This window comes from Atheta coriaria, unplaced genomic scaffold (assembly GCF_025399875.1).
Source record: "Atheta coriaria isolate IRGN ID8LTWV9N9 unplaced genomic scaffold, Caltech_Dcor_3.1 hic_scaffold_9_pilon, whole genome shotgun sequence".
NCBI classification, from domain to species: Eukaryota; Metazoa; Arthropoda; class Insecta; order Coleoptera; family Staphylinidae; genus Dalotia; species Dalotia coriaria.
The window spans coordinates 3,099,256-3,119,348 of record NW_027045451.1 but is presented as its reverse complement, the minus strand read 5'-3'; the positions used below and the strand labels follow the sequence as shown (position 1 = coordinate 3,119,348).

Here is a 20,093-nt window from a genome sequence, read left to right as displayed (position 1 = left end):
TAAAACTTAAAATATTAAATAATTTTAATATTTTTTAATAAACATAGAAAAATAAGTATAAAATGTTAAATATTTGGGTTTATTTTTTTATATAAGTGTACCAAACGAGTTATTTCTTAAGTTTGTAAATAGGATCTAGTATATTTTAAAATCTGGTTGTATTCTAGGGACATTGTTTACCATATAGTAACTTTCATAGTTGTATCTTGGCAACAGTGTAAATACTAACTTAAGAAAAAGATCCAAAGATACATGCAAAATGGCCGCCTCGAGATTCGTAAATTGTTTAATAATTTTACTATGCATAACACTATGCTCAGGTATGTATTAAAAATATCATCAAACACTCTTTTAACAACACTTTAATTACGCCTCAATTTTATAACACGCCCAAAACTTGCTCAAGCCGATTGTTTTGATACTCTTCCCCAGCCTCCCACTGGTGTTTATGTTTACATGTTCAACTTTCAGGCGAAGTTGCGAATCACATAGGGCTGCAAGAAGAGCTCGACGGCGATGAAACTAATAATGACAATGATCCCGGCGAACCGCCGCCATCACACAGCTACAAGCATCACTATGACTCCAACAACCACAACCAGTTGCTTGGGGCACAAGCTTATGCCAAACCAAAAGTAAAATGCCACAGTTGTGATCCACCACATTGTACAAATGAGACCACCTGCCACAATGCTGTGCTGTGCTGGAAATCCCGGCTCCGTGAGTCGACTGGTATGGAGAAGGTTCAAAGAGGATGCACAATTGATCCAGAACAAGTTCCATTCTATTGCCATTCACCAACATTTGATGGTCCTCAGAAAAGGGACTCCAGAGTGCTGGTAAACATTGTGTGCTGTTCACAAGACTTTTGTAATGCAGGACAATTTCCACCAATTCATGTGGATATTGTGCCATATTCAGATTCATTTAATTATGGTTTAAAATTAACTGGGGCTGTGCTTGTCCCAGTATTATCAATAAGCATCCTGGGGGCTATTATTTTAATATTTATGAGGAAAGTGCACAGACACAGATTGAGAAATCAAAGTAAACATGATCCTGATACATATTATGCCAGTGATGATTTGCTCAGAGCCACAGCAGCTGGTGATAGCACATTGAGAGAGTATTTAGAACATTCAATGACTTCTGGTAGTGGCTCTGGTTTGCCACTGTTGATTCAGAGAACTTTGGCTAAACAAATCTCACTTGTTGAATGCATTGGTAAAGGCAGATATGGTGAAGTCTGGAGAGGGATTTGTCATGGGGAGAATGTTGCTGTAAAGATCTTTTTCTCTAGGGATGAGGCCAGCTGGAATAGGGAGACTGAGATTTACAGCACTATCTTGTTGAGGCATGATAATATTCTGGGTATATTGGGTCAGATATGACATCTAGGAATTCCTGCACACAATTGTGGCTGGTCACACATTATCATTCTTTCGGCAGTTTGTATGATCATCTCAATAGGACGACGTTGACGCATCAGCAAATGCTCCTGATTTGCATATCTATTGCTAATGGATTAGTACATTTACATACAGAAATATTTGGAACAGAGGTTTGTTTAAATGCATATCTTCAAAATGAATATTAAACATTATGTATTCTTTAGGGTAAACCTGCAATTGCTCACAGAGATATAAAAAGTAAAAACATATTGGTAAAGAACAATGGCACCTGTGTCATTGCTGATTTTGGCCTCGCCGTTACGCACACCCAGCAGAACGACATGCTGGACATTGGTTCCAACCCTAAAGTTGGTACAAAGCGCTACATGTGTCCTGAAGTCTTAAATGAAACGTAAGCAGGCATAATTTTAATTTGTTCTATTTTAAATCTTGATTTGTTTCTTAAACAGAATAAGAATGGACTATATCGACTCATTTCGGCGCGCGGATATTTACGCGTTGGCGTTGGTCTTCTGGGAGATCGCCCGGAGGACGCTGAGCAACGGCATCGCCGAGGAATACAAACCTCCTTTCTTTGACGTTGTTCCTAGTGATCCCAGTTTTGAAGATATGAAGAAAGTCGTCTGCACTGATCAGCAGCGACCTAACATACCCAATAGATGGGCCAGTGATGAGGTAATTTACTTCACTTTGTGCTTTCAGGACGATTTTTAATTATTTCTTACTTTATTTGCAGACACTAAGTGGTTTAGTGAAAATAATGAAGGAATGCTGGCATCCCAATCCGAACGTGCGGCTCCCCGCGCTGCGCATCAAAAAAACTTTACTAAAATTAGTTAATAAGGACTGTGTTATCAATTTGGACGAACTGGCTGTCTGCGTGTAGAGAGTGCATGTGAATGTGTATGAAATTGCAATCAAAATGGCGTTACATTGCTAACGCCTCACATCGGTACAAAAAGGCATGCAATATTTGAGTTGTTTTAAGCGAGTGCAGAAGGAAAGCCGGCGGGATCGTATGTGCCAAACACTTTGACTTTTAACTCTTACTTTAGGTTACTTTCCCACGCGCCATGGCATAATAATTGCAACTTATCGTGTGATTCGTATTTATGTATCTCTGCAGCGGGGCGAACATGTATTAAGATTAGTTTGTTAACAGTATTATGTTAATTTTATTAAAATATTCTAGATTTATTAGCGCGCGCCATATTTGCAAAAGGGGAACCATTGCAACAGCTCGATAAGAAACGCGGTGCCATCTGAAGATATTTTTTAATGTAACGTAGGATTATTATTATTATTATTAATTGACTAATTCTCGGACAAATGCGGATATCATTGATTTACGTCGGACAACCACTAACAACGCAATTGTTTTTCATATCTAATTCGTAGTGATAAAACCCAGTTTAGTTCGTACGGTCGTACATGAATGTAAATACTTTCGTTGTAGATAAGATATCTTTAAATCATATCGTTTAATCCTAAATGGTTATGACAAGAATTACGTTAAGCAACACATACTCAATGACAGAATTATTAAAACGAAGAGGACAATATCGACTTAAGAAGGGAGCTACCGATCTAGCAGATACTTATTTTCAATCGAAATTCGTGTGTGTAAAAATCAGTGTAACAGATTCATATCAAATTTATTTATCAATTGATATCGACGAGATGTGGACGGCGACGAGGCTCACACACAATCATTTTTTACTCATCACTAATTATTATTGTAAACGATAATATCTGTGTCTAGTAGCGTGTAACTATAAACGTATAGTTCAAATCAAAGACGTTCAATTTGGTATGCGCGATGCATATTACATTACTAACGTGTTATACTTATTATTGTGTACATAATTATAACAAAGGTCTCACTAATACATATTTCATCATAACTTAAGTTGAAACGGTTCATTTTATTGTATGATTACTGATGGAAATGATTATTAAGCAATATAGTTTAAATTGTATACATTTCATTTTTATAAACAAGCAAATCCCATTGTTTTCTATATTTTACTGCGTTTAAAGTCAAGAATTGCTTCAATTTTTTTATGTTTGCACTATCGCCATTTTGAAATGATCTGCATCTAACCAAACTTGATCTTATTGGTGTTGTTTATGGTACACCAACCTCATGCAAAGAAAAGAATCACGCTGTAACGCAATTACATCACTCAATTGCTCCAAACCGCTCGCATCAATCACGCAAGGATGGTCAAGGTTAATGGAATGAAAAATTGGCGAAATACGTTGCGCGAACGAGCATCGTCGGGCAACCCGCGAGAACGATTACGGCCAATCATCGGCCATTCAGGCGGACGGCGATCTTTTGAATCGCCAATTTGGTTTAAATTGCATGACCTATATGACCTATATGATGATCCAGATGTGTGTCCATCTAACACGGACACGCCGCCTTACGTTTTCAGCGACGCATATTAACTTTGCACGGTGTTGTTTATCGGGCGCGTTACCTCCGCGATAATTGTCAACTTTTAATCTCAGTCGCAAAGATGTCTTGGCGAAGATGCGCCCTGGTCGCCGCGTGTTTTATGTGTTTGATGAACTTTAACAACGTATGTACGGAAGGTAAAGAGATACAAGTTGCGAGGTAGCTGTTGGTTAGCATAGGGGTGCTAATTTAATAAATTTTAATGTGGACTTAGGTAAGAAAGGCGTTGGTCCCGGCGAGCAGGACTGGGGATATATTAAAGTGCGACCAGGTGCGAACATGTTTTGGTGGCTGTATTACACCACCGCTAATGTTACACATTATCGTGAGAGACCGTTAATTATTTGGTTGCAAGGTAAAAAATTTAAAGTGTAAACAAGTTTTATGTAAAGATGCATTGTATGTATGACTTTAGGAGGTCCTGGAATGGCGTCAAGTGGTTATGGCAATTTTCTCGAAATAGGTCCATTAAATATGGACATGGAACCCCGGGAACACACCTGGGTCAAAGACTACAATATTCTCTTTCTTGATAACCCAATCGGTGTGGGTTTCAGTTATATTTCCCAAAATAAAACAAAGCTTGTTCAAAACCAAAAGATATTGGCAACGATCTAGTCAAATTTCTCTGCAAATATCTTCGAAAATTTACCGAATTTTCTACGGTGCCTTCGTATATATTTGGAGAATCTTATGGCGGCAAGATGGCGATCGAGTTTGCGCTTCAAATTCACAACGTAACCAAAATTCCCCGTAAAGTGATCACATGAATAATCTAAATGCGAATTTCTTCAATGTAGGAAATTCAAGATGGCAAACTAAAAATGAATCTGAAAGGAGTTGGACTTGGTGATGCCTATATTTCACCAATGGATTACATCAACAATTATGGTCCATTTGCATTAAATTTAGGTTTAACTGATCGTCATGGCTATAAAGCCATCGTTGACCTTGCCGAAAAAATCAAATGTGCAATTGCCAGACATGATTACGAAGAAGCTTCCGAATTGGAAGCAAGAATCACCGATACTGTATTTGAAGCGACACAAGGAATCGATATTTATAACATTATGTTGACGTCTAACTCGACATCAATGCCTAGTATGAATGTCGCCATCTTGTATTAACACATCTTGTAAAAACTTGCGTGTACAAATGTTTGTTTTAGGATTTTTGAGTTATCAAGAGCCGTGCAATACATTTATGAATGGTCCAATCAAACAAATGTTGAATTTATCCAGTGATATTGAATGGAGTTTCATTAACGATGATATTTATAATTCTTTGCTTGGAGATTTGATTCGACCAGTTACAAATACAAGTATGTATCAGATATATAGTGAATTTGGGTTATTATTATTTATTTTCATGTTTTAGTTGAAGAGATTTTAAACAAAACAGACATCAAAGTGATTGTTTACAATGGGGTATTTGACTTTATCGTAAATACGCCAGGAACAGCAAATTGGTTAGACCGTTTAAACTGGTCCGGACAAGCCGAATGGGAGAATAGTACCCAAGAAGCATTGGAAATCAACATGGTTAATGAAGGATACATCAAAAAAGTTGGAAATTTGGTGTTTTACACAGTTCTTCGAGCTGGTCACAGTGTACGTTTAAAATTACCAACAAATGAAGGCAGACACATAATGAATTAAACGTTTTTGTGCAGATACCTATTGACAATCCAGTTGCAATGGATGAAATCCTGCGTCGTGAGTTGCTCGAAGATAACGTCGATTATCCATCGCCTACTTGACACGCTCTCTAGTATTGTTTATTACATACACACACGTTTATGTCTTATTTATAACATCTAACAGAATATTAATAAGTCCCAGATTAGGATACAAATAGCGTATTGATGAAAGGGCTTATCCTGATTGCTGCATTAACTTTGTTTGTTGTGTAGCAAATTGAAAGCAATTGAAATTCAAGGACTTTGTCAATTATAGTTTCTGCGCAGAATTAACAAGTACACCGTCTCGATGATGGACAACAATGATGCGCCGACAAACAGTCCCGCCGTCCCACCGATAGACACTGTAAATACACCAAGCAATCAAGACTAGGTTGTTTAGTCGACTGCACTTGTTATCATGTTGTTTTGTTGTTACTCACCTACCAAATCCAATGTGGTGCGCACAACGTTTCTTTTGAAACGCAAAGTTGGGAGTGCTTGTAGTCGAATCGATATTTCACCATTTGATGATTTTACCCTTTAAAAGAACAGGTTTCTAAGTGATTGAATAAATATACTCTGATATAAGTTACCCTTTGTTTTCTGAAACAATATTATACTCGGGTTCAACGCAGGATGGAACACAATCACAAACCAGACCTGGTTTATCAAAGCCTTTTGCATGAAGTCGATTCACCGTCTCTATTTTAAGAATATATTAATATTATGTTAAAAAGGCATTAAAACTTTTACTGCTTTTACCAAAATATTCTGTAAGACATAATAATCCTTCTATATTGCAATAGTTTGCATCTCCAACAACGGGCATGAGATGATGTGTGCAGTTACACAAATTAATGTGGGCATCAGCGTGACATTGTACAATGCAGGTTGAATAGCTGTAGAATTTGTGAACTTTCAGTTCCGGATAGATTTCGTCTGGAAAACGGCAACCGCGTTTTTCTACATTAACGCTTCGCACATTTTCATCGTTAGCAATTTCAATCACCTATAATACAAATAAGTAAAATAATAAATATGAAGGCTTGTTTTATAAGCAAGAGAATACTTTAAAATCTAATTGGTAACGTTCACCCAAGACTACTTCTTTGCGAAGATCTGTATCTGAATTGATGAATGGTACATCTTCTGGAGCATGAATGTATAACTAAGGAAACAAGTTAAATTAAGATCATATTTATCATAAATCGTAAACAGTTAATACCTACTCTAATATCGTCAATATTTTCAATTACAAGTTGACCTGGTCCTGTAAATCTATTAGAAAACATTTGCTGTTGTTTCATTCCTTTTTGTCGACTGCAAAATTACAATCAAAGATAAAATATGTAAATTTTAATGTTACAAGTATAGTAATAAAATTTGTTTAATGTTTCTTACATGGTATGAATCGAATTAATTGCAAAACACCAACCGTATTCCGTATTCAGCGGTAAAAAGTGGTCGCAACAATCAAACTCAACATCGTTCCACTTACATTTACCAATCAGGCTTGTACACTTTTTACGATACTGCAATTCACAGTTAATTTATGTGTTCACTGTTTGTTATATTACTTAGAACCCATTACTTACCTGCCTTACTAAGCTTTTATAGTTCATTTCCTTACATTCAACGCAGTTTGTACTGCACGAATAACAACTGCCTGTAAAAAATATGATGTCGGAGAGGAATTGTTGCATTGGTGAATAATTTTCACTGGGATCACTTAAATAGGAATAAAAACGTGTTATTTCTTTATATGCTTATTTAGCTAAGAAAATTATTTCTTACGCAGTCCAGAAAACTTCGGTACCAGCAATCTCACAAACGGAAATCGCCGGAAACGTTGTGTTCCAGTTGAGATACGTTGTTTCCGTTGCAAAACTAATCGAGTGTTGCAGGTACGAATCATAAGAACTTTTGAAAATACGCATCATGCCTAACGTTGAAAGCAAGACTATAAATAGCCAAGCAAATCTGTAATAATTAATATTTTAAGTCCAATTGTTTCAAAAATAAAATTTTATTAGTGACCTGTAGAAAATACTTGTTTTTTCATCTGCAATATGGTGCAAACCGTGTAAGTTGCTATGCTTAAGATAGTACTTTATAACCGACCAGAACGACATTTTGAATTGACGAAAAACCAAGTGTTATTTCCCAACAAAGTCGAAAACTGCCCATATTGGTTTGATATAAAAACATAAACATTTCATAGATCTTTTAAGATATGATTATTCTTTAGAACTTAGTAATGCATCCATTTATAATAAAGTGAAATCAATAATGATCAAATGATTACCTAGATAAATGTATGTTTAATGCGTGCACAGTATATCAACCTTGATCTTTGCACTTATCAATGAATTAACCATTAGGTGTGTGCGTGGTTGATAAGTACACATTTTGTACCTACCGAATGCACCGGCAGTGTTTGAATCAAACAGAAAAATGAACATTGAATTATTAATAATATTGATTTTCGGAGTTATTGCGAGTGCAACATATAAAGTTGCTGTTATTGAATATCTGAGAGAAGTTTATAATGGATTTGAAGCTAATATTAAACACAATTTGGACAATTATTTAAAAATAATTGATAATATTGTAAATGAAACTCAGGTAAATATAGGGGAAAGTAGCCATATTTGGACCATTTTTATATTTTTTGATTTATAGAGCCACATATAAACTGTCAATAAAAATTAAGTAGCGGAAAAGTAACTCACAAGGCTTACCTACAAAATGATATTTTTGATTTAAGTAAAAATTATATTTATACCCCTGAAATTTCAATTTAAAAAAATTGTGTTTTTGGTCCAAATTAAGAAACCGGTTTCCTAAATTGGACCGCGCGGTTTCCTAAATTGGACCATGCTTTTTTAACGGCAATTGACACAATAGTAAATTTTAGTTTTAGCACTAACACAAGCACATTTTGTTTAAACCAAAGTTTCATACACTGGATCATTTCGAAGAGTTGTGCTCGTCCACAAGCTTTTCTAGGAGGTCGAAAAAATGATATACGTTTTCCCTGTTAAAACCCCGGTGCCTGTCTTCGGTCCAACTTGGGCAACTTGAAGAATTTATATATAATGACAAATTAATACTATAAATTTTAAATAAATAATGATGATAATGAAATCTAACGTTTAAACATGACAGCTTATGCACTTACGTCGTTATAATAGATTTGATAATCAAGAATACACAAAGTTGTTGTCACGACGAAAGCACGCGGCAAGTTTTAACTCAAATAGTTGCATCAATTGTTTAAAATGAAAATATTCAAATAACTGATTTAATTTTTGCTACCTTCCCTATAAAACAAAAATGAAAATATTCAAATAACTGATTTAATTTTTGATAAAGAAATTGGATTTGATTGTTTTTCCTGAGGGGACCTTAGTATTTCAACCTTCTTATACAAAAGAAGAATTATTAAAACATGCAGCTCGATTACCAATTGATAATGCAACAATTCCATGCTTGGAAACAGTCGAAACAACTAGTTCCTATGTTCAAAAGTTGTCATGTTCGAGTAAAACTCATAATGTTTATATCTCAGTTAATATAATCGAAAAAACCGACTCTGGGGAATTATTCAACGCAAATATTGTTTTCGACCGCCAAGGCCGCTTAGTTTCAAAGTAATTATGTACTATATAATTATATGCATTATGTTAATTTTGAGATTTCTAGATATCGTAAAATGTATCCACTGGCAGGAGAAAAATTCATCAGCTCAGGGAATACTGTGGAATATTTCCAAACTGATTTTGGCGTGACTTTTGGAGTGTTTATTTGCTTTGACATATTTTTTAAGAACGCATACACGGATGCTCTCGATGAAAATGTGGATGCTTTTATTTTTCCAAGTTATTGGTATTCTGAACTTCCATATCTTTCATGTAAATACATTTTCAATTACATTATTTAAATTTTTAGTGTTAAACTTGTGGTTTTTAGCGACACAGATGCAAAAAATGTGGGCTTCATTACACGGAAAGACCCTTCTTGCAAGTGGTGGTAGTAATGGAAATACAGGAACAAGTGGTAGTGGTATTTATTCAGGAAGTTATTCTTATGCAAGTTACCTGTCGGGTACAACAAATACCAAAGTCTTAATAGCAAATTTAACAAAATCATCAGAATCGAAACAGAACAAAAAACATAAAACTCAATCAAATCATAGCAGAGATTTAAATAACTTTAATTTTATTACCAAACGTCCCGAAATGATCAAATATCCATTAAATCAAAACGATGCACATAAAGACATTGAAGAGACTCTGTGTCATAATGAGTTTTGTTGTAATTTCAAAGTAGACGTAAATGATACTAGCGGATTAGTTTTTACTATTTATAATGGTTTGCAACCATTTATAGGATTCGGTAAACTGGGAATTCAATTATGTGCGGTATTGCAGTGTGAAGATACTAATTGTTTTAAAATGTAAGTATAAGGTAACAAAATATATAAAACTACTAATATGTATCATTTGTAGGCCCAGTGATGAGTATTTTCAGAAGAACTTTAAAGTTTTGGAAGTTAAAGTAGTCAACGCAACTGTAGGAGCAGATTATTACCCAAATATAGCACTAAAAACTTTATTTTTCATGCCAACGGAAAATTATAGCTGGACAGGTACAAATTTACACCTGAAATTATTGCAAGAAACAGCTGGAATTTACACATTTGGATTTTATGGTCGAAATTACAAAATTGATGAGATACAATAAAAAGCAATGTTGCTTACAGACAACAAAAAATCTGTAGTTAAAAAACAACGGTCTAGTTCTTAAGTGCATTTAATAATTCAGCTAAAAATTCAGCTACTTAACAACTACTACCTTATCGCTTAACTTAATGTATATATTTTTAAATTGATAGTACAAATTTGTCTAATAAAGTTGACGCAAATAATGCTTGATTTTGTTTCTCTCCTTCATACAAAATTGAATAAAATCACGTTACAATCTCGTGTTCGGCTCATCATCAGTCCAGTCGCATATTTTTTATAAGTTATTATTTAGTTTCACAAAATAAATTCAAACGAATGACAATTGGTGATCGATGATGCGTAAGCGAAACATAACAATAGTAAAATCTTAGCCCCGGAACCATGTTCTTACAAAGTAGCTACACACTGGTCGCTTAAAGTTAGTTACGCATATTTACTATACATTTAATTAATTGATTCGTCTGATATCGCACCAGCAAAACGTTGTCGATTTTCACTCTATTCGGGAAGGATGTGAATCGAACCAAGCCGAACAAAAACAAAAGAAACCCTCCAATGAAAACTCAATATATTAATATATAAAGCGGTGTGTATTTACATTTTCGCACTCTTCATTATTCACTCATCCAAGGACAATCGTAAAACATATATATAAGGATTAAAATTATAATTGAATGCAACCCTTCTCGCTAATGCATGTTTCAAAAACACCGTATAAATAAGGACACTAGTTTCGCTTATTACCAAATCGTTATATTTTATTTAGAATAAATAACTATACCTGGCTGGGTTGTTATTCTTTTATCTTTTGGATTTGTCGCAACTACAAAAACCGTGTTTGTTTGTTTTGTTTGATTGTGTTGCGTGTTCAGTGTAGGTGTATGTGTGTGGTTATAGTAAAAACATAAGAGTTGAGAATTCCAAAAATAATATGCAGTTGTAATAATTGATGAAAACTCTTTCTGAACGAATATTATACATACAGACAAGATTACTATTATGTTAGATTATATTAATAATTAGGTATAATGGTAGTAGTCCTTTCTTGTTTTGCTGTATTTCAAAAGGTCTACTACATGAAATATAAAATTAAAGTCCGTGCCATTATTCTTTCAACCGCACCGTAAACCTGCAAACAAAAACCAATCCTAGAAAATGCTGCAGCTAGGATTAAGAGGAAAATGCGTTACCTTACAGGACGTGGAAATGTACGTTTGCAAAGTGCGTTGTTTTCAGCAGCAGCCCGACTTGGTGGATTCAATGGGACGGCCCTGGTCGATCTTCACCTTGCTCGCCTGGTCTGCAGCTGAAGACGGTGGTCCCACGCGGTTCTTAATCTCGGCAGCCATCGTCATGAAGGCCTGCTCCACGTTGGTGGCGTTCTTTGCCGACGTCTCCAAGAACGGAATATTTAACTGCTCGGCGTACTCCTACAAACCAAACAAAAGTAATCAATTAAAATCTCGATAATTTATTTATTGAATGATAGTAGTACCTTTGCCGTTGTGTAGTCCACGACTTTTTTGGTCGTCAAATCACTCTTGTTGCCGACGAGCAGTTTGTTGACGTTATCACAAGCATAGCGATCAATTTCCTCCAGCCACTGCTTCACGTTGTTGAACGAATCCTGGTCCGTGCAGTCGTACACTACGATAATGCCGTGCGCGCCCCTGTAGTAACTGGATGTGATCGTCCTGAATCTTTCTTGGCCAGCTGTGTCCCACTACATCAACAAAATATTGTTAATCAACTTTCAGCAATCATGAAATGTTTATACTTACAATTTGCAGTTTAATTGTTTTGCCATCTAAGTCAATAGTTCTAATTTTCTAAAAGAGAGAAAACAAGACGTTTTAGTTTACTGACATCATTCAAACAATAAAAATACTTACAAAGTCTACCCCAATAGTACTAATGTAGCTCTCAGTGTATGTATCATCCTAAAAAACGAAGAATTCATTCATAAATAGTTATCCAGACAAAGAATCTATTAATACTTACAGCAAACCGAAGAAGTAAGCAGGACTTGCCGACGCCGGAATCACCGATCAACAGAAGTTTAAATAAATAATCGCTGAAACACAAACATTTATTAGTAATGAGTCATCTGCTGCTGAGAGTAACTACGCATAAGATTGATTATTGCTCAATCTTGTGATAAGTTATAGTTCATTGAAAGTCTTGTTTACATTTCAAATGTAGTTGAATTGAATAAAGAGTCTATTTCAGCAAGATTCATAGCTGCACTGGTTGAAGATTTTGGTTGTTTTTCTTCATTTATATGAATGCATATCAAATGGAAAACAACTCATAAAGGTTACATAGTTTTACAATAAAGTAATAAAGTTTTCTTAACGTTGTTTATTCAAAGAGTGACGGCTTATGTCTGATAACAAATAATGTGCTGTTGATCCAGAAACTGAAGGACTTTGCGTGATGCTCATTTTTAAGCAATCGCCATGACTGCGCACAATAAAGGAAATATGTTTTTGGATCAGCGACAAAATGGGAAACAAAATTACGATTTGTAATATTGTAATACAATTATGCTCGGTACACGTACAGGTTGTAGTTGCGGTTGAGTCATGACGTTGACACCCATTTGTAATACAATAACGATATTTAATTTGTGGGTGTAAGTGCATTCGATGCATCGGTAACGTACATCGTACCACAGGCAATCGTACGCAAGAATCAAACGCGGGCTGCTCGAGTAACGGTTCAGCCACCTGCGACGAAGTCAGCAGTAATTCCCAGCGAATGCGCTTCTTTACAAGAACTACGTATCAGGCACCGAGCGCACTCGTCATTGTCAAAAAAGATAAAAGCAGAAAAAGGCGAAAATCAATACTCACTATTCGGGATTCATATTTATTTATGTATCGTTCGATAGCTGAAGCCGTGGAAAGTCTTCGCAGATGCAACGGGGGCGTGCGTCGTTCACTCGTTGCGTTAAAAACGTGATTGTATCGCACACAAAATATAAGCAAATTCAGGACAATGGCTACCAAAGACAGATCACTTTTAACATTGACGTAACGGTGCCAAAGTGGCAAACGCGCTTAGTACGCCTGTTCGGTTGAGATCGGCACGGTTAGCGCAACTTCGTGAACGCACTTGTTGAGTAATTTTAGTTCTATTCGGTTGGCGATACTGATTCTTACTTGAAAAAAATATTGCGCTGCTGCAAAGTCTACAGCTGTCACAATATATTTAAAATAAACAAAAAGCGCAACTTATAATATTAATAAAATTGAACCAAATGTATTTCTTTTATAACATAAAATAAAACATATTCTTCAAATATTATGACAGGGTTTAAATGTGCTATTTTGTAGTATTTAGTTTCTTGTTTAGTTCAAGTTTGTTGCAAGAAATCAAAGTTTTTGAAACTACAAAACATTATTTCGGTAACAAATAAACAGACAATTGCAAAAATACTATTTTATTGTCAAATAATTGTAGACTTGTATAATTGCGGACAAAAGGGCAAAGTGCGCAGCAATTCCTCTCTCTTACTTTCACTACATTCACAACATTCACTCACACACTCTCTTCACTCACTAACCGCGATCACACCACCTCTACTATCCACTTTGTACTAAAATCGCGGAAGCTTTGACACTCCGTCAGATTAAACTCGCTTCGCTCTGCGTTCGGTGTGCCCGGTGTGCGATCGTTTGTTAGCTGGGCGAATGCTCGCCGACAGCGTTTTCTTCAATCAACATTAATGAACATATAAACAAAATGGCACGGCACCTGTCTGAGTTCGTGGATATTCTAGAACCTCGACGGAATGAGTTCAGCAACTTCATGTGGGCATCCAGGGAGGTGAATTTGTTATTGCCCAACCGGCAAATCAAGCCCGTTGCACCAGACTCGCATAAAGTGAATGTTTTTAACAGTCCCAGGATACAATTACTTATTGAAAGGGTAAATCTTTAAAATATATTTAAAAAAATATCAAATACATTGATATACTTTGTGGTAGATTGCTCAAGAGCAAGGGGTATCAAAAGCTCATGTGGAGGACCAAGTAAGATTGATCCTGGATGAAATTGGCTTCAAGATGAGTTTGACGCTTATTCGGTGGTTGGGAATCTTCTTGGCGAAGTTTACTTGCCGGGCATGTAGCAGTATTTATGTTAATCAAGAAAGTTTAAACCGGGTAAGTTGCAGAAGGTAATATTTATGATAATTTTTAAAATAAGACCGTTTTATGTCTGTATTTCTACTATATTTTACATTTATCTGCCTTTTTTCATTAAATAGTCTTAAAAGTTGTAAAAAAGCAACCAAAACGATCAAAATACATTAATATTTAAAATATTTATTATCTATCTGATGGAACTTTACTGTATTCGATTCAGAATTAACCGCTTAATCGATTTCTGAAAGCATCATTATTCGAGCGCGTTGCGTTTTTGAGTAATTAATTATTAACTGAGATAAAAAGAATACTAGTGCAGTGCGTCGCGGCTTTATTTTATTCTAGCTATTGATGTTGACCCCTTCCCTTCCAAAAGAAAGATAATAAAAGGGACAAGTTTTTTAAATTTCACTTTTATCTTTGTAATGTTTGATAAAAACTGTACTTGCCATAATCATCACATAAGTATCGCATAATTTGAATCGATTTTCTAAAGAAACATCACTGCACGTTTATTTTTTTATTATTTCATCAATATTTTTACAAATGTTTATGTTACCGCATTTATTTTATGACAAAATTATCTAATTCCTGATCTATGAAAAGAAACAATCATAAATTAATTAAGATTAATAAAATAATACATGTTGTACTTTAATTTTTGAAACATACGATGTTCACAGTTTCATTTACTCATATCATGACTACGCGCAATTCTTATCACAAAACCGGTACACGGTTTGACAAGTATGTGCTATTCATAGCATTCTAGGGTTTCAGTATAATTAAGTGCTCGTCGGGTCTTTTCATGAAGCGCTGAAACACTTGTAGGTCATTTGTTTCCATGGGAAACTCTGCATAGAAAAATGTCACGTGTGATTAGGTATCCATGTATTATTTATTTATGTTCCATTGATTCTTAATCTGGTTGATGGTAGACGTTGCACTTAACACAATGTGACTCACACAGGATGGATATTTGAGTTTTTGCTGTGTGACATGGTTTATTAATGATGTCTGATTAGATCATGTCAAGGGAAAGTGGTCATATTGCGCGATTCTTATTGTAAAACATAAACAAAAACAACGAATATCCAGGTAAAATGCAAATCGGTTTGTTTTCGTCCTCAATATTTTCGTCTGGAACAATGAACGTGAACTTGATGTTGAATTGTCGAGTGTTATGTATTAAAATTTACATTTACTGCGTGGTAGACTAAATTCATTCAAAAGATGGGTATTAAATAACGCGGCAGCATTTTAAATTACATGAATTCGTTAAAACGATGTACGCAAATGATGTTCATGAAATTATGCGTTGCACTTGGACGCAGTCCCGGAAATGTATAAATATCCGAAGGTAATAACCAGGCATTAGTACAGAACTAATGTATCAAAACATGCAAATAATAAAACTTTAACTATTTCGCCAATTTCCCTTTCAAAAACCGAATAAATATTTGTTTATTCATATGTATCCGTTGTTTTTTCAAGGTAAAATCACAATTGGGAAATACACCAACGGTGTTTGTGCCCAGTCATCGGAGCTATGCCGATTTTATCTTAATGTCCTACGTTCTGTTCTCATTCGACATGGAGATACCTGCAATCGCCGCAGGAATGGGTAAAATGACTAAATTATTGATATTAATGTAGCAGTCTATTTGATTATGATGCATTACTATAGATTTTCACGGTATGCTTGGAATGGCCACGGTTCTGAGGAATACCGGTGCATTTTTTATGCGCCGCATTTACAATAACGACGTCCTCTATTGGGATACGTTTCGACAATACGTCCACGATCTGGTCACGCACGGAGATTCGGGCATCGAGTTTTTTATCGAAGGCACCAGGAGTCGAAGTTGCAAGTCTTTACCACCTAAATACGGTATGTTAACGTAAAACAACAATTTATTAGTAATTGCATTGAGGAAATGAGAAAAGATGAAAGTTTTAAACTTTTTGTTGATTCTAGGTTTACTATTCATGATTTTGCGTGCCTTTATAACTGGTGAAGTACCTGATATCCTATTTGTTCCGATAAACATAAGTTACGACCGCGTCATGGAAGAGAAACTATTCGCGTTTGAATTATTGGGAGTGCCTAAACCCAAAGAGAGCACCTCGGTAAGCAACACGCGATTATCTAATATTATCCGCTAATATTGATTATTAATATGTTCTCTAGGGATTTTTCAAAGCGTTGACGATCGTGAATGAAAACTTTGGCAATATTTACTTTGAGTTTGGCGATCCCATCTCTGTAAAACAATTCCTGGGTAGCAAATTAAAACGATTACAGCATGGTATGCGACCGGTGCACTCACAAGAACTTCTCGACGAAGAGAAAGCAGAAATCACTCATCTTGCCGAAAATATTGTTCATTGCCAGCAGAAACTCGCTGTAATTACAACGTTTAATTTGATTGCAGTCGTTTTAACGAATAGCTTAACAATGAATCAGAACATCATGCGATTTGAACAATTAGTAGTGGAAACGATGTGGTTAAAGAGCATCCTGGCGATGTGTGGTGCTGTGGTTGATTTCGACTACGCTAGAAAGAATATTAAAGCTGCTTTGGACGTGCATAAGAATTTGATTCACATGGATGCTGATTCGAATATTACCCTCGTACAGAATGCTATTGTGTTGTCGGGATTGAAGGAATCCAAAGCGAAGTTAAAAGGACACGACCTCAGCGAGAACACGATGACAGTAGCGGTGCCATTTGTCATGTTGCAGATTTATGTGAATCCAACATTACATTATTTAATTAATCATTCCATGGTGGTGGCCATTATTACTAATGCCAGCGAACCGATTGTTGAGGAAAACCTATTTGAAGAGTTTAAATTTTTACGGACACTCTTTGCAAATGATTTCTTCAATTTAAATCAACATTTACACATTGTAAGTGTACTCTGGTTGTAATATTTGAGCGTTGAGTTTTAGTGTCTGTATGTTGTAGGATTTACTGGGGAGTCTAAAAATACTGAAAGATTTGAACGCGATAAAAGAGGAGGCTGGTGTTTATGTGATATCAGATAACAAAAAAGTGCTCCAGTTGCTTACTCACTTGTTAGAACCATTTTTATACTCTTATTTTGTTATCTGTAGCCTCCTCAACAATGTAAGTAAATATTTAATTCCCTTTTCAGAAAATAACACGTGGTTTATTCTTATATTCTAGTTAAGTTCACCGACGTTCGAAGAAAAAGCCATTCTTGCAAAAATCCAAGAAAAACTTGAAGAAATGATCAATTCCAGAGAGGAATTTGTTCATCCATACGTTTTGAGTTTAGATTCAATTTCCATGTGCTTGTTAAGTCTAGTCAACCTCTCAGTACTTAAAAAGAGTCGAGTGTAAGTCATTGTAAAACATTATTATTATTACTCTCTATATAGTCATGCGGTATCATATTGTAGTGCGTATGTGCTAAATGTTGTTTTGTATTTACAGAAGCGGTGCATACAAATACGAAATCAACTCCGACGCGTTGTTTGGATTGACTACCCAGATAAGTGAGTAATCATGGGGTCGACTGGTTGCTTGTTTGCGCAACGTGATGTGCTCACTAAATTGTTTTATTTTCAGAAAAATACGTGCAACATAAAAAGACGTTAAGGGCTCAAATTACATCCGTACTTAAAAACAAATTATAAAATTTGGTATTTTATAGGTAAGCTATTTATTTATTTGGTGTGAGTCTAATCATGAAAAGATAGTACAATATTCTGGTCGTATGTTTAGTCATTTTTAAGATAAGTAATACCAATGATTGTGTTATTGTTTGATTTTTGATGTTATTTTTACCTGTTTGTTATGTAATTTATTTTTTCGTTTTTTTAAACTTGAAACATTGATTTGTTGATGGCGGAAATATGACTTTTTTACCTTGACTGATTCCTGATTAATAAACGGCTATTGTGAGCTATTGTTTTAAAGTGAAAGTATTGTGTGTTTATATTATTGTACATCCGAGTAAAGTGTTACCTTGGTAAGTACAACTTGATTACGTTGAAACATGGTTTTTAAAACGGTTGAATTTTGTATAGAATGTTAGATGGCAGCACGGGGACCGTTTCTATTTTCTCCCACATATTTGCTTCCTTGTTCATCAAACACGTTTGGCACTTTCGGCTCGATCGAGTAGTCGGCCATTTTCCCCAAAACCTTAGAGGCGAGTCGCTTTGCCGGTAAGCGCGTTCTCCAAACGCACGAAATACACGACAAATACACACAATTTCAACGTGTTTATACTGACAAGTACATCTTTCACAGAATAAAACAACATCCACCATGGGCGTCGATATCGAACACATTTCTGGCGGTGATGGTGAGTGTCCCATATATTTTAGCAAAATCACTGCATTCGTTTTGATTCTCACGCGCAATTGTCTACGCAAATGAATTTTCAATGCCAAGGAGTTTGATCTCCTATGCCGCGTTAATTACTTTTTATCGTTATAGAATATTGCGTTATGATCATGTTATTTATGCTTCATTAATTTGTGACCTTGATAGAAACTTGTGTGATTTGCCATTTATGGATTGATTTTGTGTTTATGCAGGCTCAACCTACCCGAAGACGGGACAGACCGTTGTTGTGCACTATACTGGAACATTAGAGAACGGAAACAAATTTGACTCTTCTCGCGATCGCGGTGTGCCATTCAAGTTCCGCATTGGAAAGGGCGAAGTTATCCGAGGTTGGGATGAAGGAGTTGCCAAGGTATAGATATATGGACCACTCTTTAACCATGAGTTCTTATCTTATCATGATGATTTCATTCCTTGCGCTCCTAATTCGCTTGAGGACAAACACTGGCGATTGCAAAACACGTGTGTTTTGTAGTCCTGAACAATTCTGTCATTGTTATAATCTAACCTTTTCAAATCAATATATAAGGATTTAATTATTTTTCAGCTGAGCATTGGCCAAAGGGCAAGACTTGTCTGCTCCCCAGACTATGCATATGGTTCCAGAGGCCATCCTGGTGTCATCCCACCAAACTCCACCCTCATCTTTGATGTGGAGCTATTGAGAGTAGAGTAGATGGATTGTACGATCCGAACGTTCAGCTCTAAACACTAATATGTCACGATCTTAGTTACGAATTGAATTCAGTACATAACCATTCTGCATTTACTAGATAACTTGATAATCTGATGATTCGAAAAGCAATTGAATTGTTAAGTGCATTTAACTACTAAGCAACCTGCAACAAAACAAACTAAATGATATACTTACATATACATAATGACTTACGCAAAAATTCAGTCAGGGCTACACAAATTTTACATGTTTATAAAATGAATAAGCAGTCAATAACAATCAAACGTGGACTTCTATGAAGTATCATCCACACAAGCAACATCACCACGCAGCATGTAACTTAAATACGACTATATATGATGTTCTTTTGTAAGTATTTATTTGAATACTTCCCACCGTTCAGCGGGGTACTTCGGTAAATACGTGTGTAGAGAATATGCTTCATGTTTGATTTCAATTCATTGCAATCAGGTATTTGTGTGTAATGTGAATGTCCCAAAAATGAAAAAATAATGAAATAAATGTCGAAAGAAATGCAAACAAAGCCTTTACCCACATTCGTCCACTGTTTCTGCAA

General features: G+C 35.5%; 7 protein-coding genes across 7 annotated transcripts; 5 read left to right on the top strand and 2 right to left on the bottom strand.

Annotated features, from left to right (window-relative positions):
* Window positions 1-204: 204 nt before the first annotated feature.
* sax (type I BMP receptor saxophone) lies at window positions 205-3,391 on the top strand. The gene is given in 6 exon segments (XM_065311320.1): window positions 205-320; window positions 472-1,371; window positions 1,374-1,561; window positions 1,616-1,803; window positions 1,862-2,087; window positions 2,149-3,391. Coding segments are annotated over 6 exon segments (1,713 nt in total). The 5' UTR covers window positions 205-259; the 3' UTR covers window positions 2,299-3,391.
* Window positions 3,392-3,797: 406 nt separating this feature from the next.
* LOC135798476 (retinoid-inducible serine carboxypeptidase-like) lies at window positions 3,798-6,143 on the top strand. The gene is given in 8 exon segments (XM_065311324.1): window positions 3,798-4,013; window positions 4,091-4,231; window positions 4,292-4,471; window positions 4,474-4,613; window positions 4,677-4,977; window positions 5,045-5,197; window positions 5,254-5,486; window positions 5,549-6,143. Coding segments are annotated over 8 exon segments (1,311 nt in total). The 5' UTR covers window positions 3,798-3,937; the 3' UTR covers window positions 5,636-6,143.
* LOC135798477 (sodium channel protein Nach-like) lies at window positions 5,221-7,721 on the bottom strand. Its single transcript, XM_065311325.1, has 10 exons — window positions 7,595-7,721; window positions 7,352-7,537; window positions 7,153-7,285; window positions 6,959-7,089; window positions 6,787-6,877; window positions 6,627-6,725; window positions 6,320-6,566; window positions 6,151-6,259; window positions 5,998-6,095; window positions 5,221-5,919 (listed from the first exon to the last, which is right to left on the bottom strand). Exons 1-10 carry the CDS (start codon window positions 7,687-7,689, stop codon window positions 5,822-5,824), a joined length of 1,287 nt encoding a protein of 428 aa, XP_065167397.1. The 5' UTR covers window positions 7,690-7,721; the 3' UTR covers window positions 5,221-5,821.
* Window positions 7,722-7,959: 238 nt separating this feature from the next.
* LOC135798474 (vanin-like protein 1) lies at window positions 7,960-10,487 on the top strand. Its single transcript, XM_065311323.1, has 5 exons — window positions 7,960-8,182; window positions 8,933-9,210; window positions 9,263-9,471; window positions 9,530-10,016; window positions 10,069-10,487. The coding sequence occupies exons 1-5, from the start codon at window positions 8,012-8,014 to the stop codon at window positions 10,301-10,303; spliced, it is 1,380 nt and encodes a 459-aa protein (XP_065167395.1). The 5' UTR covers window positions 7,960-8,011; the 3' UTR covers window positions 10,304-10,487.
* Window positions 10,488-10,856: 369 nt separating this feature from the next.
* Window positions 10,857-13,358, bottom strand: Rab1 (RAS oncogene family member Rab1). Its single transcript, XM_065311329.1, has 7 exons — window positions 13,161-13,358; window positions 12,307-12,379; window positions 12,198-12,245; window positions 12,087-12,134; window positions 11,801-12,028; window positions 11,496-11,735; window positions 10,857-11,434 (listed from the first exon to the last, which is right to left on the bottom strand). Exons 1-6 carry the CDS (start codon window positions 13,172-13,174, stop codon window positions 11,538-11,540), a joined length of 609 nt encoding a protein of 202 aa, XP_065167401.1. The 5' UTR covers window positions 13,175-13,358; the 3' UTR covers window positions 10,857-11,434; window positions 11,496-11,537.
* Window positions 13,359-13,866: 508 nt separating this feature from the next.
* Window positions 13,867-18,340, top strand: Gnpat (dihydroxyacetone phosphate acyltransferase). Its single transcript, XM_065312863.1, has 10 exons — window positions 13,867-14,238; window positions 14,297-14,473; window positions 15,950-16,079; window positions 16,143-16,346; window positions 16,434-16,585; window positions 16,647-17,369; window positions 17,428-17,589; window positions 17,650-17,822; window positions 17,920-17,981; window positions 18,055-18,340. The coding sequence occupies exons 1-10, from the start codon at window positions 14,053-14,055 to the stop codon at window positions 18,120-18,122; spliced, it is 2,037 nt and encodes a 678-aa protein (XP_065168935.1). The 5' UTR covers window positions 13,867-14,052; the 3' UTR covers window positions 18,123-18,340.
* A 231-nt stretch (window positions 18,341-18,571) lies between these two features.
* On the top strand, window positions 18,572-20,060 carry Fkbp12 (peptidyl-prolyl cis-trans isomerase Fkbp12). The gene is made up of 4 exons (XM_065312867.1): window positions 18,572-18,656; window positions 18,742-18,796; window positions 19,032-19,192; window positions 19,388-20,060. Exons 2-4 carry the CDS (start codon window positions 18,760-18,762, stop codon window positions 19,514-19,516), a joined length of 327 nt encoding a protein of 108 aa, XP_065168939.1. The 5' UTR covers window positions 18,572-18,656; window positions 18,742-18,759; the 3' UTR covers window positions 19,517-20,060.
* Window positions 20,061-20,093: the final 33 nt, after the last annotated feature.

What these genes read in the sequence shown, in the direction of transcription:
- LOC135798477 (XM_065311325.1), bottom strand. Translation starts at nt 7,689, where the DNA reads ATGTCGTTCTGGTCGGTTATAAAGTACTATCTTAAGCATAGCAACTTA. An exon ending in AAAACAAGTATTTTCTACAG is followed by an intron (nt 7,538 to 7,594) that starts GTCACTAATAAA and finishes TAATTATTACAG; the next exon opens with ATTTGCTTGGCTATTTATAG. An exon ending in ACCGAAGTTTTCTGGACTGC is followed by an intron (nt 7,286 to 7,351) that starts GTAAGAAATAAT and finishes TTCCTATTTAAG; the next exon opens with TGATCCCAGTGAAAATTATT.
- Rab1 (XM_065311329.1), bottom strand. An exon ending in GTACTATTGGGGTAGACTTT is followed by an intron (nt 12,135 to 12,197) that starts GTAAGTATTTTT and finishes TCTCTCTTTTAG; the next exon opens with AAAATTAGAACTATTGACTT. An exon ending in TGGACTACACAACGGCAAAG is followed by an intron (nt 11,736 to 11,800) that starts GTACTACTATCA and finishes TTTGGTTTGTAG; the next exon opens with GAGTACGCCGAGCAGTTAAA.
- LOC135798474 (XM_065311323.1), top strand. Translation starts at nt 8,012, where the DNA reads ATGAACATTGAATTATTAATAATATTGATTTTCGGAGTTATTGCGAGT. An exon ending in ATATTGTAAATGAAACTCAG is followed by an intron (nt 8,183 to 8,932) that starts GTAAATATAGGG and finishes TTTTTGATAAAG; the next exon opens with AAATTGGATTTGATTGTTTT. An exon ending in GATACTAATTGTTTTAAAAT is followed by an intron (nt 10,017 to 10,068) that starts GTAAGTATAAGG and finishes TATCATTTGTAG; the next exon opens with GCCCAGTGATGAGTATTTTC.
- Gnpat (XM_065312863.1), top strand. Translation starts at nt 14,053, where the DNA reads ATGGCACGGCACCTGTCTGAGTTCGTGGATATTCTAGAACCTCGACGG. An exon ending in AACCCAAAGAGAGCACCTCG is followed by an intron (nt 16,586 to 16,646) that starts GTAAGCAACACG and finishes TATGTTCTCTAG; the next exon opens with GGATTTTTCAAAGCGTTGAC. An exon ending in TAAATCAACATTTACACATT is followed by an intron (nt 17,370 to 17,427) that starts GTAAGTGTACTC and finishes TGTATGTTGTAG; the next exon opens with GATTTACTGGGGAGTCTAAA.
- Fkbp12 (XM_065312867.1), top strand. Translation starts at nt 18,760, where the DNA reads ATGGGCGTCGATATCGAACACATTTCTGGCGGTGATG. An exon ending in ACACATTTCTGGCGGTGATG is followed by an intron (nt 18,797 to 19,031) that starts GTGAGTGTCCCA and finishes GTGTTTATGCAG; the next exon opens with GCTCAACCTACCCGAAGACG. An exon ending in GGGATGAAGGAGTTGCCAAG is followed by an intron (nt 19,193 to 19,387) that starts GTATAGATATAT and finishes ATTATTTTTCAG; the next exon opens with CTGAGCATTGGCCAAAGGGC.